Source organism: Colossoma macropomum, unplaced genomic scaffold (assembly GCF_904425465.1).
Source record: "Colossoma macropomum unplaced genomic scaffold, Colossoma_macropomum, whole genome shotgun sequence".
NCBI lineage: Eukaryota > Metazoa > Chordata > Actinopteri > Characiformes > Serrasalmidae > Colossoma > Colossoma macropomum.
In genome coordinates, this window is record NW_023494795.1 from 1,881,171 (window position 1) to 1,895,975 (window position 14,805).

Sequence of the window (14,805 nt, forward strand, 5' to 3'; positions counted from 1 at the left end):
ACAGGTGGGTTTAAAACACTGAGCTCCTGGGGACGTTTTAATTCTGAATATTTCAAGCATTCATGTAATATTTCAAGGTCTGCTACATGTGTCTGTATTTTACTGTTGAAGTTCTTGCATAATTTGAATAAACAGTGGCCAGTTCAGGTCACAGCACAACATTAATTAAAAATGAAATTTAAATATTTTTTTTTTTCTCTGGCCCTCAGATTTGTTGGGATTTTGTAATATGGCCCTTTCACTGGTTGAGTTTGACACCCCTGACCTGGTATAATACAACACAGCAGTACAGAGCATCCTCCTGACTTTTACCGCCTTAAATACACGATCTACATTACTAAAGCTCCATTTTCACTGGTACTGCTGTCATTTCCATTTGTGTATTCAGCCTCCAGTCAAACGCTATGAGGCACAGAAAGGTATTTCCAACGTTGTCATGTGAACGCAGCATTACTGTGAAAAATAAAAACGAACAAAGGTTCACTGTGTAGCTGAACACTGGTGGCAGCCATATTAGACTACAGGCATTTCCAACTCCCTCATAAAACCCGACTTCTCTCCGACTTCTCTCACGTAACGCAGATATGGGAATGCTAGATTTCTGTTGTTTCTGCTTATAAAACACATCTTCAGTTTGAAATGTTGAGATTAACAGTTATTTAGTAACAGAAACAACAGAAATCACTAAAGAAATCTGTGACTGGGGAGTCAGGATTCAGCACAACACCTGCTGTCTAAAATAGCTGCTTTCAGATACACGGCGAAGATTTGTTTATTTTTATTATTCATTGATAAGTCAGTGCAACCTTAATGAAGTTTTGGGGACGCATTTAGGGAAAAAACCGACTACTGACAAGTGTTTGTTAGCTACATTAGTCTCGTAGCTTCAGTGCTACGTTAAAGAAGAAAAAACTGGACAACAAATATGTCCTGACTGATCCACTTCTATTGTGCAAATGTGATTTTATTCTATTTTCCTTAAACACTGATGTTACCTTGGCCTCAGCCACTGCTATGCATTCATCCCACATGTGCAGCTCCTGGTACATTTCCATCACCTCATCTATTGCGTTCTGTGGGGAACAACATGATTATATCCACTTATTTACACATAAACCTCTCAATACTGATACTGTACACAGTTCAGTACAAAATTACCTGTTCCATGTAGTACATCTCAGCCAGTTTGTAGTTCTTGTCCAACATAGCTAAGCGGGCTTTCACTTGGTAATGTTCTGTGCCATCACCACCCTACAGTGAAGAACAATGAGGAAAAACAACAACAGCTTAGCTGGCCTTGGCTCCAGTTCATATCAGGAGCTTTGTTTATTTGTAAGTAGTTTCAAGAATTTTAAATTTGCATATGTAAACTAATCAACCTCCATAATGAAATTCTTACTTGCAGCATTTTGTGAACTTCAAATTTCTGTTTAAAGACAGTATATTTCTTTAATACTACATGGTTTTAACAATGTACCTAAAACTGTTTATCTACTCACAAATTCCTTAGAGATGGAATCAGCAATTTTGTTGGTTTCATTCAAAAAGCGAGCTTTGGATACGTCACCCAAGGCTGCAAAGCACCTGGAAAACAATGAGAAAGGCATGTCATTTTTGGCAGCACGATTCTGTATCTTCCATTAGTAACTTCTACGTAGTATTAATACGTCACTTGACCTGAGAAACACTCCAAATATACTAGAATACTGAACAGTTCTGAATATACATGCGTGTGACTTTAGGAGAAATCATCTGCCGAATGCTGCTGAAAGGCTCCTTTTCAGACCCAAACACTCAGGCAGGACCGTCAAGGTCTGACCACATTTCTGGTTCTTTCTCTAAAGTTGCATCACGCTGATACGCTGCTCTCCTAGTGGTTGTCTCGACATCTCTCTCTCTCTATTTCTCTTCCTTTCCTTCATTTCCATTCTTCTCCATGAACAAAACTGTTTTTCTCTGCATGCGTTATGCAGATCGGCCCACACATAACGCACGGTACCTTGCATTATTGATGCCACGTTACAATTAAATTTAACTTTTAACTCCGCTCTGCCCACTCCTGCCAACACAGAGACGGCTTGTACTGTGAAAAGGGAATTCTAAACCTGCCTGCTACTTGCTGAAGCTATATCGAGCCCATTCGGGTTATCTTTAGCTGTCAAGGATGCTGCTTCCTGTATGACAACTGTATGACAAGCCACAGGTCGAGAGCTCTTCTCTTGCTCCAAGTCATAAAACATACAGAACAAAACACACACTGGGGCAAAAGAATCGCAACAGAATGTGCAGGTATGAATGTGCTGATATAGGAACTTGTCTCAAGGCAAATCTCACACAAATCAGGTGTCTGGCAGATATTTAACTCCTACTAAAGTGTCTAAGCTGTTTTCAAACTAATACTTCTTTTTCCATAATAACAAAGCTGGAATTCAAATTCTCAGAACCTTTGAGAAGATATTTCCCATCTTTAGTCACACAAATAAAGCTGGAACAAGCTTGTTTCCTTATTGCAGCATCAGCTCTGGTTCTGGAGTTTCGCTTCCCTGCACATTTTGCTCTTATACACCACTTCAACTCATTTAGAGCTAGTTAAAGAAGGAAGATGAGTTAAAGCCTGCAAAACTCTAAAACACGCAGGGCAGAGGGCCTTTAAGACCAAATCCAGGAACCACAGCCTACTTTTTTCCTGACTGTGTTTCAGGCACTGTTCTCTCGAAGTTCTCACTAAGTACTCACTGTGAACTCACACAAATGCACATCTTCCCTGCTCGCAGGACATGCTTTCATCTCGTTCATTAGTGAAAACAAAGCGCTCTAATTGTGATTATCTACCTGAGTGGTTTTACCTTGTATATGGTAAAACGAGTGCTACAATAACAATGGCATCAACAAAGCTGGGCAAAATACACAGATCAGGCATAACATTATGACCACCTCCTGGATCAGACACAGCAGTGCTGCTGGAGTTTTTAAACACTGTGTCCACTCACTGACCACTCTATTAGACACTCCTACCTTGTCGGTCCACCTTGTAGATGTAAAGTCAGAGACGATAGCTCATCTGCTGCTGCACAGTTTGTGTTGGTCATCCTCTAGTCCTTCATCAGTGGTCACAGGACGCTGCCCACAGGACACTGTTGGCTGGATATTTTTGGTTGGTGGACTATTCTCAGTCCAGCAGTGACACTGAGGTGTTTAAAACTCCAGCAGCACTGCTGTGTCTGATCCACTCGTACCAGCACAACACACACTAACACACCACCACCACGTCAGTGTTACTGCAGTGCTGAGAATGATCCACCACCCAAATAGTACCTGCTCTGTGAGGGTCCATGGGGGTCCTGACCACTGAAGAACAGGGTAAAAGGGGGCTAACAAAGTATCAGAGAAACAGATGGACTACAGTCTGTAACTGTAGAACTACAAAGGGCACCTATATAGTAAGTGGAGCTGATAAAATGGACAATGAGCGTAGAAACGAGGAGGTGGTCATGATGTTATGCCTGATTGGTGTATGTGCTCAATCTTAAATGGCATTCAACTCCCCTATGTAGTGCGCACCATAAAGGTCATTATATAACGCCTTCTACACACACAGTGCATTATATGTCTGAATAAAAGACATTTATACTCAGGTCAAAGCTGCACAGCATCCTAGCAAACATATAGTGCAATATACACTTTGGGTGTAGAAGCCTTAGGCTACGTTCACATTACAAGCCTCGTTGCTCAAATCAGATTTTTGGCTCAAATCTGATCTCTTTTTGACACGATGGTTCACACTCATTTAGGTAAGTGACTCAAATCTGTCATTAATGTGACGAACCGGCGTCCTGAAATGACCCTCATGAGCTCATCCTACTCAGTAACGTCACGTGAATGAATCACGTTCATCATCAGCACAAACTAACGAGCAGAACGAGCTTCGCTGAGAAGATCATTAACTCTGATCAGCTCTCAGCTTCATTATTAGAGCGAGACGAAGGAGAAAAAGGTGAGATGAGCTGCTTTTCCACCGTTTACAGGCTTTAACTTCTGTTCGGCGCTGCTGCCATGGTAACGCTGAATGATGGCGCAGAGCAGTGGAAAAAAAGCACATGAATTCTGATCTGAGTGTCACATTAAGGTCACATGGCCACGAATCGGATACGTATCCGATCTAGGACCATATATGAAAGTGGCTCAGGTTGGATTTGAAAAGATCAGATTTGCGTCCACACAGCTCTGAAAACATCAGATCTGAGTCACATTAGGGCTAAAAATCAGCCTGGTAATGTTGAATGACCTACGCAGCACTACAGAGGGAGTAAGGAGCCATTTGAGATTCAGCCACAGACACGCTAATGTTAAACCAAAATAACAGCAACACTGAGCAGGTTTTTGTCTGTATCTCTCGTCTCTGTGTGCTGTAACCTGAACGTTTTCACCCATAGAAAGAAACATAATGAGCCTGAACATTCTTCTTTTCATATTGTACCACCCTTATTATTACTGTGCTGTGTTGTGTGACTGATACTGGCTGATACATTTCCTTCGGGATCAATAAAGTATCCATCCATCCATCCATCCATCCATCTAATACTAAGCAGTAGTAAACTAGGAGAGAGAATGAGGCGACTTGTATAGCTGTTTCAGCATTAAACACTGCTTTAGCGTGTGGCTGGTGCATGTTTGTAATTCCTTAATATTAGAGCAGATCTGATTAAATACATTTCCTCAAGTTAATCCGCGAATACAAATTCATAAAAACACAGGCATGCGGGATACAGACTGGGCAGTATTCTAATGCATCACAGTGGTGCACATGCTCAGTGCAAGTCAGGCAGGGGTCACAGTTTGGGTGAAGGTAAGTGCACAAATGACTGTATACATGAAGCACAACACTGCTGTACCGAAAGGAGAAATCAACAAGAGTCTGTGGGTAAGACTCCCAGTGTTACCTACAGTCTTAACTACTGCTGTAAATGGATTCAGACAAGAGTTTCCGCTAAACAGGACGTGCATTTAGTCTAATTTTGATTTTGATAATCAAGTATCCCTAAGAATAGCTCACAAATAGATATCCAGTTAACTGCAGAGAAGGAAAACAAGGTATAACTATAACAAAAACAAACAGACTTTGGACCAAAATAAGGCAGGGCTGTAGGTTTGCCTTTATAGGTGAGAGCACTGGCGCTGCAAAAATTTGTGTCTTATTATCCAAAAAAAAACAAAGGGAAATCGGTAGGAAATAGGTTTTTGTGCTGGATGAGTAACAGAGGGCGCCTCCTTAGATAAGCTAATGAGCTAATACAGCTAACCACTGTCACACTGCCTGATGAGGACTCGCCGTCTTCTACACAAGGCATTTTCTCCTCAGTGGATGATGTGCCCACATGTTATTTGCCAGAAAAATGATAGTTTCTGGACTTTTAACATCAGCTAGAGCAGCCAGCCTAGTTAGTGATAGAGCTGCGGTATCTCAGCCACATACTTACTTACGAACATCAGCAGAACCATCACATTTCATTCAACTCGGCTACTGATAAAAGTATTATTCACTATAAGGTATTTTGAAATCCCATATTGGTGTATCCATTAGGGCATGTGAGCGGTGCAGAGTGGGTAGTGATCGCAACAAAGTTCTACAGATATTACACAATATCCATTTTGCTGCTATAGGATAAAGAAGATCATGTTAAGAGCATCTGCATTTGGCAGTTTTCTGGCTTGTGACTGGCTCTTTGTTTTAAGCCTTTACCTACTGAATAAAGCCTGATTAGCACAGAATGTTTTTTGTTTAATAAAAGCCATAACTTAGATAATTCGTGAAATAAAGTGTGCGGTATATTGTCCATATGTTCAAGACATAAAATAAATACCATAAGTATGTGAGTAAAGAGCGGAAAATAAAAAAAACCCGAAGCGGAGTCGGAGTGGAGTGATTACAGAACACTTGATCAGGAATGTCTGCCGCTCCACTCCACTCACATACTCTGGTCTCCACACTAATTTTGCTCAAATTAGCTTATATAACAGTATTACGAAGTTATAACGGTAGTATGAAGTAAGAAGCTCAACACTGAGAGTGATGAAATGAAAATGATGTTGTTGCCATGACTAAATGATACGTTAGGTGCTGCCAGGCTGACCTCTCAGCGATGTGCAGTTGCCGTGCTTCAAGAGAAAGCTTGCTCAACGTCTTCCACATAGCTTCTGTTTCAGCACACATTTCCAGCGTCTCCAGGAATGCAGTGGCTCTATGATGCGTAGAAATATGAACAAATGTTAACAAATATATTTGCAGGTCTGAATGAAAATATATCAGACTTAAGTCCACCCTCCTAACCCAAAATCTCACACAAGTCACCTGGATGACATTCAGGAAGCAAATCCCATGAGTCGTAATTGACTCCTGTAAATCCACCGTTTCCTTTTGAAACTCTTCCCTTTACACAAAGTGTGAATGATAGACCTTCTTAAAAGTCCATCATTTAGTGGCTAAAAGGGTCCAAAGCAGAAGTTGTCAGTTTAAGGCTAAAGGACGCCCCAGGTCTGCACGTGTTCTACCCAATATAATCACACAGACAATTAAAGAGGAATTCCAGTGATTAAAAAAAAAAAAATCCACACGATTTTAAGGCTCAAATGAAATCAAAGTTCACAGTGGTTTATGAAATAGTTCACTGTAGAAAAGCTTGCTGACTCTGATTTTTTACAGTGATGGAGATCAGGGGTCATGATGTCTCCAATACAAATATAACCACTTTATTTACTATCCAAAATGACCAAAAATCAAAATGAGTTCGTAATGTTGGTAAAGGTAAAACAGGGGTAAGGCCAAAAGTTCAGTCTCAGAACTACTGTAATACAGTTTCTCAGGCACTGGGCAGCGTCGCTTTCTGTGAGAGCTTTTAGAGGCGTTAAACTCTTCTAACATCTGGTTCCTCTCACTACCACTGTGAACAACTGTGACTGATCAAGGCTGAATGAGACTATGAATGAGATTTGTTTACACCGATTTTCTTATCCAGAAATTTTAAAGTTCTTCTTTTATGTACTCCGGAATTCCGATCACCTGGCTCAGATGTTTCAGGAACTAAAAAGGCTGAAGAGTGACCTGGATAGGGGTCACTGAGTGGGCCTGTATCAATAAGCAAATTTTGTGCCTGATGTCAGTATCAATTTTAGGAATGTAAAATTCAGATGACTGATACTATAGGCATAACAGCATTTTTTACAGCCTAATAAGCTAAGCAGATTTTTTCTTTTCTTATGATTTTTTTAATCGGTTCTAATCGCTGAAGTTTTTTGTGTTGCAACGTGTTACTCTATTGCTAAAAGTTAAGGTTTTGTCATTTTAATCATGATAGTGTTTTGTACAACAGTGCAAACTAAACACAGAGCACTGTTCTGGTGTGACATATAGAGACAGACAGTTTTTCAAAATTGGGCTGCAACCAAAACAAACCCACAGGAAATGATTGCATAAACAAACACCGACATCTCACTTAAAAGCTATTAAACGCTTCAAAGAAAACTTGTGAATAATTTTTAAAGCTGTAATGTCCAACTTCAGAGTGACTATCTCAGTCTGAAAGGCTCAGTTAGTCACTACTCGCAATTATGTGTTTCCCTTTAAGCTGATAAAACTCGCTGCATGGAAATGCACACACAGCTCTGCACCTGGCCAATCAGAATGAAACTGACAAAATCCTGATGGTTGTGGTCAGCTTAGCGTGTAATAGACATCAGACTATGTGTGTGTAGAGCGTCTGAGGCTGAGACTAACCTGTGATAATCTCCATCATCAATGGCGGTTCCAAACTCGATCAGTCCTTCGTCCAGTGTGTAAGAGACTGTGTTCACTCCTTCCGTCACGATGACCTCTGTTTTGCCATTGGTTCTCTCTAGATCCACTATATCCCCCTGGAAAAAGCACACAGGCTTAAGGGCTGCATCATTTTCAGCTCTCAGCATTTGAGGTTGGATTGATCCTGAATTTCTCTCTATTGAGGTTTAAAATATTCTGTCTTACTCTCAGAGGGAACATAGTGACCCTCTCAGGGCTGTCGATGTTGTACCACACACAGAGGTTCCCACGGTTCTGAGCCACCACCACATCGCTGCCTGGCACCCACTGAACGTAGGAGCAAAAGCTCAGCACGGTGGTCTTTACACCGCTTTCAATGTCAAACAGATTCAGCTAAAGAGAGAGAGAGAGAACAGAGGCTCGATCAGAGCACTAAAACGGTGAGAGAGGCTTTGTCATACTGCTGGTGTTGATACAGCTCAAGTGTTCTTTCATTCCATTTTATCGCTGGCAGTGAAGTTAAAGAGGATCAGTCACAGCGTCGATTAGTCTTGATCAATTTTCCAGGCCTCTAAATAAATCAGAACAGAAACACAACATTTTTGATATAATTCTAGAGATACTGAACTGTTTTATTCCAGAACCTATTAAGCTGATGGCCAGAGCTATACAGCGTGGCTATATTAGCACTGCACAGGCATGAGCCCCGCCCCCAACCTACCGCAAGTCATTTAGCATTGAAACTACATAATAATATATAATAAACATTATTAATCTCAGTGAATTTTCTGACTTGTGCAGGAATTAATGTGAATATTGCACTGAAAGACTATTAATAAGTTTATGCCTGAAGATTTTAAGAGGGATTTAAAGTTTAGGCTTTTTGAACCAGACTGGAAAACTCAGACTTCTGAACCATGAAACTCCATATTTCTGTGGACACTCGACAGAAACAGAAAACCTGAGCTGGGCTTGTAGGCTGCCTGTAATAAATAAGCTAAGGCAGCTTTCATCTCATTTCATCCAAGTTGCCTGAAATATCTTGAGGTAAATTTATTTCACACTGAGAAGCTGTCTTCATTAACTCCACTGTATGTCTCCTTCTCGTAGCTGTCGTTGTCTCTTTTTTGTTGCTTCCAACCAGAACTGATATAATTTTATAGTCATGCCAGAATCAATTCTGAAAATGTAAATGCATCGCTAGACTCTGCCATTAAATATACATATAACCGCTGTTGGGATAAAACGTTATATCTTTATTTTTCATCTTTTACATAATTTGAAAATACCAGCTGCTCTTTAAACTGCATTAATATTTGCTGATGAATGAACCAATTGAAATGCTCCAAAATGACTCCAAAAAAACCTGGTTCATTTAACTCCAGTTCAAAGTTAAGAAGTTTTTTTTCTGCCTTCTGTAAAATGACTGTTTTGGAGATATGAGGATTTGAGGATTTGTCCTCACAGCAACAAATGCTCCAACTCGTACAGGTCTGCATTCCCAGCTGGCAGGAACGCCTTTTCTGTTGTGGCTTTGAAGTAAATGCGTTAGTGCATGTTTGTGGATTCACTGTTTCGGTTGTGTCCGGGTTTGAAGGGGTTGTGCTAGTGTGCAGGTTCTCAACCCTGGTCCTGGAGTACCCAATTCCCCCCGCCCCCCCCCGCCGCCCCCTTCCTGGTGTTTTACCTGCTCCCAGCTCACCGACTTTAAGTCATGAAGGACTTGTTAATCAGCTGATTAGGTTGATAGGAATGCTGGGAGAAGGGGAAACACCGAAATATGCAGTGTAGGGGCAAGCCCAGGAACAGAGCTGGGAACCACTGGGCTAGTGGACGGGGCATAAACAGATTCTGGGATTCTTGAGAAACATGACCAAAGACACCACTGGACCTCACTTTTTTCTCTGTAATGGCCTTGATGGTAAAAAAAACCCATGCAGCCCCTTTTGACATTAACAAACAACCAAACGTGACTGACCCCCTTAAACCCAAGAACTGAGACATTTACCCGAAGCTTCTTGTCCCTGAAGAGCAACTTGCGACCAGTCTCATTCAACTCTAGCCAGTCAATCTTGGAGTCGTGGCTAACAGTCCCCAGGTTATAACCACCAGCCAAGTCCACTGTGTGAGGGAACAAGAGGGATAAGTTTTTGCTTCATCAGTTATTAATCACTTCTTCTGAACATACTGTATTAGTCAAGCTGCAGGTCCCTTAATACTGATGCTAGGTTGGTTATTTAGCGTTGTTACAAAGCACTACGGTGTTACAGGGTGATTCAAAAAGATTCATCCGATTTCAAAGCAGCATATTTTTTGCGACCATGAGGGGCCGAGGAACCAATCACAATCCAATTGAAAGAGGGGGTCATAGAGTTTCTGACTGTCAGTGGAAGATGGCTCCTTCAGTCTGAGAGGAGATGAGACCCCTGAGCAGAAAGCGTTCTGCGTTCTCCACTTCAATAAGAGTGAATCCGTCATAACTGTGCAGTGTGATTTTCGTGGGCAGTGAAGCTCCAACAGCTCAGAGCGTTCGTCGTTGGTTCTACAACACTGGATGATCTCCGAAATCGCACTGAAAGAGCCGTGAGTGCAGCGACACCCGACATGCTCAATCCAGTATGGGATGAGTTTGACTATGGAGTTGATGTTGTCTGTACAGCTGGAGGAGGTTCATACTGAGACCTTGTACAATTACATAATAAACTTTATGCTCATTTAAACCATTTACAGTTCACTGCACTGATCTGTAATGATTTACAAGAGAAATAAATCATTTTGAAATCAGACGAATCTTTTTGAATTGTATAACTGACACTGGATGAACATGTAGGCCAAAGTCGATTTCAGTCGGGCTCAGTGATATGAGAATGTGACATACACTTAAATGGAAGTACAGAACGAAAAGGCCGGGGCTGCAATCCACGTGTAAACACACTCACACAAACACACACGGCAGCACGCACCAAAATTGGAGACATTTCCATTCAGGCAGCCTCCGAACATCCACTCACAAACAAAAACAAATCTGTGCATCTTTCAAAAATCATGTTCAGCCTTTCGCCTCCTTTGTTCACAAATAACCATTCCGAGGGGATGATTCACTTTGGGCAGGAGGGAGAAAGAAGATTAGAAGGAAAAAGCACTTTCCAATTTACACTTTCCAAACACGTTTCGAGCACGCAGGGGCGGTGGGGAGGGAAGAGCACTCTGCTGTCAGTCATAGGCTAATAAATTGGATGAAGTTGCTTCCCCATTTTCACCACCTGAAAATGGAAGAAAGTAAAAAACGGTAGAGGAGCATGCCTGGACTTAATTAGCATAGGAAATGGACAGAGCCGTGGCAGATGGCACACAGTAGAGAGCAAAGGAGCGGGTCCTGACGATGGCGCTGCAGGGTCGGAGCCTAATTGAAAGGCAGCATCCGAGGCTGCATATGGCTGTTTTTCAACACACGCCTCTCTGACTGTTTCCGCTTGCTGACTCTCGCCTTTGAGGACGGTGGACGATGTGGAGCAGGCGCTCAGAGAAAGTGATCACAGATTACGTAACCGAATGCAATGAGGATGAGCAGGATGTGTGCATATGTGTTTGTAGGGCTTTCATTGAAGAAGAGCACTTATGACCAGGCCTGCAAAAACAGCCGGGCTCCTGAGAAATTCTGTAGTGGCTCCACAACCTTTACTGAGCATGTGTTAATACAGAATCTGATCTGATATCTGTGTTTTTGTAAATAATATAGCCACACAGTGCATAAACTATTAAATTCATACCAGTCTAATGTAGATATTTTAGGCTGCTACAGCAAAATCACTTTAAAATACTCCATAATACACAGGTGAATTGATAACAGGTGAGCGAATCATGATTGGGTATACAGAGCTGTAACACATAGAGGACAGCAGTGAGAGCTGTTTTTAAGATCAAGCTGTGTTAGTTGTCAGGCAGCTACTAAGGATCAACATTTTGGAAACAAAATAGCTGTCAGTCAATTTAGTCCTGTACTTAGATATTAACATACATAGTGGCTGGTACAGTGCAGTGCAGGAGACACAGTCCTGGTCCTGGAGGTCTTGGTCTTCCTGCACAGTCTAGTTTTAACCACAATCTGCCAAACCTGCTCCAGCTACTGAATTTCTTCAGGCCCTGATTGGCTGGATGCATTAGTGTCAGTGTCAGGTAAAGCCAGGCAGACACTGTGCAATTTCAGAAATCTTGTTCTTTGGTGACTCACACTGTACGTTTGAATCACCCCTCTTGTTCGGCCAAAGCCTGTGATTTATGTGCTCATACTGAACGAAAACACTCGGTCCGACTGACCTGATAAAGCTGTTTAATTCAAAACAACACGCTGCGCCTCCGATGTCCTGATCAAAACACTGGCTGTATCTCAGAAGGCTCCCTGCTCCCTACATAGTGCACCACATATTAAAATAGCTGCTCCTGCACCCATACAGCGCATCACATGTCAAATAAATAGCCTTCTGAGATTCAGCCGCGTGTGCACAGCTCCATACTGGACTAACTGGACACTATTTTGGTGTAAAATCCAGATTCAGCCACTGACAAACTGCTACAACAGCTTTGCTAACTTGTGCCACACTGTGCACTGAAGCTGAAGAGCAGGCGGCTCTGCAGACAGGCAGCTCTACGAAAAAAAACACTGTATTTATTTATATGCTATTCAACAAACGGAGCAAAGTCGTCATAAACTGACGCTGGTGCCGCAAATGTGGGCTTTTTTGCCTCTGTGTGGTTTTGGGTGTGACTTTGCGAAATCGGTTTGTGAGGTGGCTCAGACTGTGAGACACGGGACCAAAATTTCACACGTCAGAAATCTATCTGATCGTCCGACTGCTCAATCAGAGCTCGCTTGGGCAGTTAATCGGGCATTGTTTCCCTCTCACACTGCACGGCAAACGATGGCTGATGAAGCTGAAATTCGGCCTGAACATGAAATTCAGTCTCCGACCAAATCAGGCTTAAAAAAGGGCTAAAATCGCACAGGGTACGCCTGGTTTAACGAGGAAGGTGTGCATGTTAGAAGCAGGTTAGAACTGCACTCTGCAGGGAAGCAGATCTTCAGGAGGAGGGTTGGTGACCAGTGGTGTAGTGGGTAATAACACACAGCAGACTAGACTGTCCACCAGGGCAGGAACACCATGCTATGACATCATACTATGTAAATATGCAGAAAGTAAAGCATTTATGAGGGTAAAAAAACCAACTCTGTCTGTTAGCGCTTGTGTTCACACGAGTCCTCCAGGTAATTACCTGGGTATTATACTAGGATGCATGTCGGTTGATTGACATGTCGATTTAACTGGGATTTTGGCTCACGTTCACATTCACACTAAAACCTTTTTTTGGGTAAAAATACATGAGTAAAAGGGGCTTAACAAGATAACCAGTCTTTTACAGGGAATATCTGCAAATGTTAATGCATTACACCTATTTATCTGCTGAATTTAACACCTGGGAAAAAAATGTCATTTTTAAATAGAGTAAATAACTGCAAATAAAAAGACATTTTGCACCCTAAGAGGATGTGTTAACTTTTTTCAAATTATGAAATAACAATTTATGTAATTTGACCAAACTGTGCTCCACTGGTAAGAAATATGTCCTAATTGCCAGTTTCCATCCATGCTGGCACTCACCAATGGCGATGGTTTTGATGTCGATTAGATAGGCCAACTTCTTGTTATCCTCCACTCCTCTCTGCCTCCTCTCATTCAGACGCACACTGCACACAAACAGCAACACGTGAACACTGATGGCATGTTTAAGGGAGCCGGCCTGACAGCGTTCCACAGTAAGGAGCCGAGCACTCCGGTCCAGCAGCAACATGGATGCTGATTTGTGGTGACTAACTTTTCCTCTCCAAAGCCCCAACAGGGCAGCTGTATGCTAAGCAACAGTGGTTTACATAATAGGATGACACACAATGTACCGTCTTACCCTGACTGAACTGCAGCTCAACCATGTCACCTAGTGGTGACTGTGAATATTGTACACAACACTACATCACAAGTTTTCAGATGTGACTACTATTATTATATTGCTTGGAATTAAAGGCTAAACTGAACATAAGCAGAGCGCACCTGATAAGGTGTGGGTTCATAAATTCAGTGCGAACAGATCCCAGGATCTCGTTGTTACCGTACTCCACCAGGGTCAGTTCTCCAGCATTGAAAACCATACAAACCTGCCGCAAAAAACAACAGAACATTAGTACCTGTCCTAGAAGCAAGTTCAGCTAAGAGGCAGTTCCAGACTAAATTTCAGCTTCACAACATCTTAGAAAAGCAGCCACAGTTGTTTTAACTGTTTGTTTTAACTGTTTTAACTGCGATTTTACAAAGACGACCTCTCTGTTATTCCAGGTGTAGATGCTCAAGTTATGATTAATCCTGATCTGGAAAGCAGGATTTCTCAGAATGCTGGATAACTTGAGCCAAAAGTTGAGGATGGTTCCTGAGCTTTTTCCCTGTTGGATAGACTGTTTTTTGGCCTAAATCGTCCAGCTTGCTGAGAAACACTGCTTTGTGAAGTACCCACCAGGTTACCCCCTACACATACAGCACTAGTTGCCATGGTGATGTACTCTGGTGAAAAGGGTTCTACCATCGAGAGACGGAACATCCTGGGTTAAATCGAACTAATCTTAAAGTTAGGTGGATAACGTCCACAATTAGTTCAGTCCTTTGAATGTGATTGGCTGAGAGGGAAACTACGAGGGCCAATATGAAATACATTCCTCACTCCACATTATTCAGCTATAAACTAGCATGTAATGGTGACCATCATGAAGATATCAAACTATTTTACTTTGCGTAATGTGGGACATTTCTAGACTGCTGGTTGTACTGGAGCACTCTCTGTATTAAAGGGGTCACAGGCCAGCTTGTCAGTCATCAGGGCAGAACAGTCTGTATCAAAAACAGAAACCTGCTTTCTACAGGGAGATTCACTCGAAAGAGGCCCCGAATATTCTGCTGTAACTCCCGTTAGGA

General features: G+C 42.0%; 1 protein-coding gene across 1 annotated transcript in view; it reads right to left on the bottom strand.

Annotated features, from left to right (window-relative positions):
- Nucleotides 1–14,805, bottom strand: part of ift172 (intraflagellar transport 172) — a 73,110-nt gene that overhangs the window by 46,396 nt on the left and 11,909 nt on the right. Inside the window, exons 13-21 of the mRNA XM_036581168.1 lie at nt 13,894–13,997; nt 13,450–13,535; nt 9,801–9,913; nt 8,018–8,185; nt 7,772–7,908; nt 6,132–6,239; nt 1,500–1,584; nt 1,159–1,251; nt 996–1,073 (exon numbers count right to left, since the gene is read on the bottom strand). Of these exons, the coding sequence (XP_036437061.1) occupies nt 996–1,073; nt 1,159–1,251; nt 1,500–1,584; nt 6,132–6,239; nt 7,772–7,908; nt 8,018–8,185; nt 9,801–9,913; nt 13,450–13,535; nt 13,894–13,997 (972 nt within the window). The remainder of the gene's footprint in view (nt 1–995; nt 1,074–1,158; nt 1,252–1,499; nt 1,585–6,131; nt 6,240–7,771; nt 7,909–8,017; nt 8,186–9,800; nt 9,914–13,449; nt 13,536–13,893; nt 13,998–14,805) is intronic.